The sequence below is a fragment of the Eurytemora carolleeae genome, unplaced genomic scaffold (genome assembly GCF_000591075.1).
Source record: "Eurytemora carolleeae unplaced genomic scaffold, Eaff_2.0 scaffold574, whole genome shotgun sequence".
Classification (NCBI taxonomy): Eukaryota; Metazoa; Arthropoda; class Copepoda; order Calanoida; family Temoridae; genus Eurytemora; species Eurytemora carolleeae.
Genome location: NW_019396467.1, coordinates 66,146 through 69,791, shown reverse-complemented (window position 1 = coordinate 69,791; position 3,646 = coordinate 66,146). Strand labels below are relative to the sequence as shown.

Below are 3,646 nucleotides of genomic sequence, written 5' to 3'. Positions count from 1 at the left end.
AAATACGATCACTCTATGTACAAGTGTACAGCGTTAGATACGTAAACATATCGTGATGTATACAACCGACCACTCTATTAAATAATTAATAGGGAGGTACACAACCGTACATCTGAGCTAAGCTTCACCTCCTCGTTTTATTACTCTATGATCGTATTTAAACATTTCAGATTTTTAGTTAGGCCAAATCCTAGTATATGATTTCTGGGGAAAAGCCCCCCCTCCCTCATCCTTCTTTTAGTACACAATGCAACTGTGCAATTAGAAATCTAGCAAAGTAGGATTGAACGAAAAAAAAGACCTTGAAAATATAATTGAAGTTTTTTTTGTAATATTGATTTGATTATGATCTGTAACATCGCTCAAATTCAACTTTTGAAATAAAAAAAAAAGTTTATAAAACCCAAAATGTAAAATTTTAGAAAACATGATTGTTTACAAATGTTTTACTAGAGAATTTATTTGAAGGTTTCGAGATTGTACTGTTCTTACCATAGCTCACAGATTGAACACAATTATGGACTCAGATAGAATTCTTGTGCTGGGAGACGGAAAGGTAAAACCGAGACAAGATTTTCAAAACAATGTTTGAGCAGGAATTTCAATGACATCAACTCAAAGAAAAGTTCAAGATGACAAATTAAATAAAATATTTTTATATTCGATGAATCGTTGATTTTAAATTTTATGTCAAGAATCCGGATCAGGTTCACCTCCCCCCTAGTTGCGCTACTGTTTTTACAAATCTAATTAATAAAATAAACAATATACATGTAATTGTTATTCATTATACAACAAATCCATGATTTTTTTATGATAGTGCACACGAACATTGTTTATAATTAAAAGATAACAAGATAAAACCTTAGACTTCTTATTTTAACTGTAAAATTATTTTATATTAGAAATTTATTATATCTCATACAAAGATTAGGGAAATACAGATTTCAAACTTTATACTTTTTTATAGGAAACAAAAATGTGGCTTTGATTCACTTTTATTTTATTTTAAGTATGATGTAGTAACTAAACATAGTTAAACTAAAAAGGGAAAGTTGTACCTGCCATTTTTTAAATCGATTTCAAAAAAAATTTATGCTGAGTAATATTTTTAAGAAATTTTTTAATCTTTAATTTTTAAAATTATTTGTTTAGATTGTGGAATTTGATACTCCGTACAATCTTCTTTGTAAGGAAGACGGGGTTCTAGCAGAGTTAGCTGAGCAGACTGGCAATGAAAATTTAAGAAAATTAAAAGAAATTGCTGCGATATCAAACATGAAGGATCATAGCGATATCAGAGAAGATTGAGCAACTAAAAAAGAAGAAGATTGCTATACAAATTTGAACCATTCTCCTGAACCAATGGAAGAATCTTGAATTTTCAAGGATCATGATACTTTTCTGTACCTCAAGCTTTAAAGATAAAGTACAATGTGAACCACATAAAATAACATAATTTTCATTTTATACAGCCATAATAAAAGATAATCAAAAAATATAATAAATGTTAAAAATTATGTATTCTCCTTATTGAGCAAATCAATCTCAGTCAAGATCCTTCAAGAAATTGCAACATATGACTGGAATGGAATAATAACATCAAGCCCTATAAGAACAAGAGACGACCAAGGAAGTCTAAAATTGACTTACAAGATTAGATTCCTAATTGCTACTGCTAAGATAGTCATATTTAGACCGGAAAGACGCTGTTCAGGACGCTGTTCATGAACTGGGGTATCAGGTTACTAATGGCATTTGTCTCTGCAGGGGTCCTTGTGTGTGTTCGTATTTTTGTCTGTAAATAGTCACATGTGTTTCTCTGGCAGCTGTTTTAAAGCTGTTCTCCACCCCCACTCCTCCCTGCACTCGTCTTATATTCACTTAAATAGAAGCTTCTTTAGGACACCCTGAGGGCGTCCTTAAGAAGCATCTTTAGTATGTCCTGAGGGTATCATCAAAAAATTATGCCCTGATCGTCCTGACTGGTTCTTCACAGTCGTTGTCAATTCAGGGGGTACACGTTTATTTATTTACATAATTAAATATTGATGAATTAATTAATTAAATATGTTGTAGAATAATTGCTCTACAATCCTCCATGATTCCGTAGCCACCGAACAATTCTAAATAATTATGAACAATTTTTAAATTTAGTTATTATTATTATTATTATTATCATTATTATTATTATTATTTTTTCAGGATACAGTCGTTGTAAACTGTTGTAAACTGTTGTTGAACTATACCTGTAGTTAAATTAGTTGTATTATTATTATTATTGTTAGTATTACATACGTTTTTTCGGGGGAGCTTCAGGTTAGGATGACCTGTTCTGCCAGCCTGGAAAGTAACTATTTATTAAAAATATGAAATAATTTAATCAAATTGAATAAAGTATTTTAGTAATATTAATATTTGCTTTGTAAATTTTTAACTTACCCATAACTGCGGAGTTGATTTCAAGGGACACATATCTCTCTTTGTCTAAAAATAAAATGTTTAAAATTTAATATTTATCTTTAAAAATTCAGTTAAAAATAAAATGAATTAATATAATTTTCAACCAATTACAATTACCTTGGATAAAGTTGTTCCTCAGAGCTTTCAGTGCTCTTGTCTTTAAGATGATAAGTTTAGTGCTGGCTTAATTCACTATTTTCTAATCTACAGGCTGATTGGGAGTCTATAATTATAATTGAATTAATATTTCAAATTTGTTTTATTCTAAAAACTATTAATTAATAAAAGTTTCTTACTTTGGTCAGACAGAATAGTTGAGGTTCAGGGTTGACTGCAGCTCTAGCTCCGTTGAAGGCTGCTCACGAGTCTATAATTAATATTAAATTAATTAACATTGAATTTATTTTTAACCAATAAATATTAATTTATAAAGTATCTTACTTTGGTCTGACAGGGTTGACTGCAGCTCTGGCTCCGTTTAAAGGCTGCTCACAAGTCAACATTGAATTGATATTTCAAAATTATTTTTAATCTAATAAATATTAATTTATTAAATATCTTACTTTCCTCCTACAAACTAGTTGGTCTCAAAACGGGCCTGAAGCTTGGGCTCGGACTCGGGACCGCGTACAGCTGTAGGTATTTTAAATTGGTGTCCAAAAATATAAAAATTAAAATATCTATTATGCATAATTAAATCATTAAATTAAATATTGATTGATTTTTTAAAAACATGTTATACTTACATTTTGCAAGTAGCTCAATAATCTCCATACTGTTTGTTACGGTTTCGTTTATCTGTTTCTCGGTTTCTAAAAAAATAATTAAGGATCTCAATAATGTTTACGATAATAAAAAAATATCTGTGGTATTGTCATAAACACACAGTAATACAGTATACAACAGTCCTTTGTGGGTATTGTGGTATTGTCATAAACACACAGTAATACAGTATACAANCTAACTTGTTTTCCAGCAGGTACTTTAATATGCTTTAGCAAAAAGCCAGAATGAACGATAACAGATTTAATGATCTGGCCCTATAATGAACATTCATATAGACATCTAAGAAACCGTAAAACCCAATAAAGTGTTAAAAACTTTTATATACAAAAATCCCGGTAAAATTTTATTAAATATATTCAATAGGTTCAGAGCTGAAAACTTTAGAATGGGATATCCT

General features: G+C 29.8%; 1 protein-coding gene and 1 long non-coding RNA gene across 2 annotated transcripts in view; one reads left to right on the top strand and one right to left on the bottom strand.

Annotated features, from left to right (window-relative positions):
- LOC111703833 (multidrug resistance-associated protein 4) overlaps positions 1 to 1,520 on the top strand; it is a 27,969-nt gene extending 26,449 nt beyond the window's left edge. The window contains exons 20-21 of the mRNA XM_023475898.1: positions 469 to 556; positions 1,156 to 1,520. Coding sequence (XP_023331666.1) covers positions 469 to 556; positions 1,156 to 1,311 — 244 coding nt within the window. The 3' untranslated portion in view covers positions 1,312 to 1,520. The remainder of the gene's footprint in view (positions 1 to 468; positions 557 to 1,155) is intronic.
- A 709-nt stretch (positions 1,521 to 2,229) lies between these two features.
- On the bottom strand, positions 2,230 to 3,084 carry LOC111703825 (uncharacterized). The gene is made up of 5 exons (XR_002765693.1): positions 3,027 to 3,084; positions 2,760 to 2,830; positions 2,581 to 2,686; positions 2,443 to 2,487; positions 2,230 to 2,343 (listed from the first exon to the last, which is right to left on the bottom strand). It is a non-coding gene; the product is annotated as an uncharacterized LOC111703825 (long non-coding RNA).
- Positions 3,085 to 3,646: the final 562 nt, after the last annotated feature.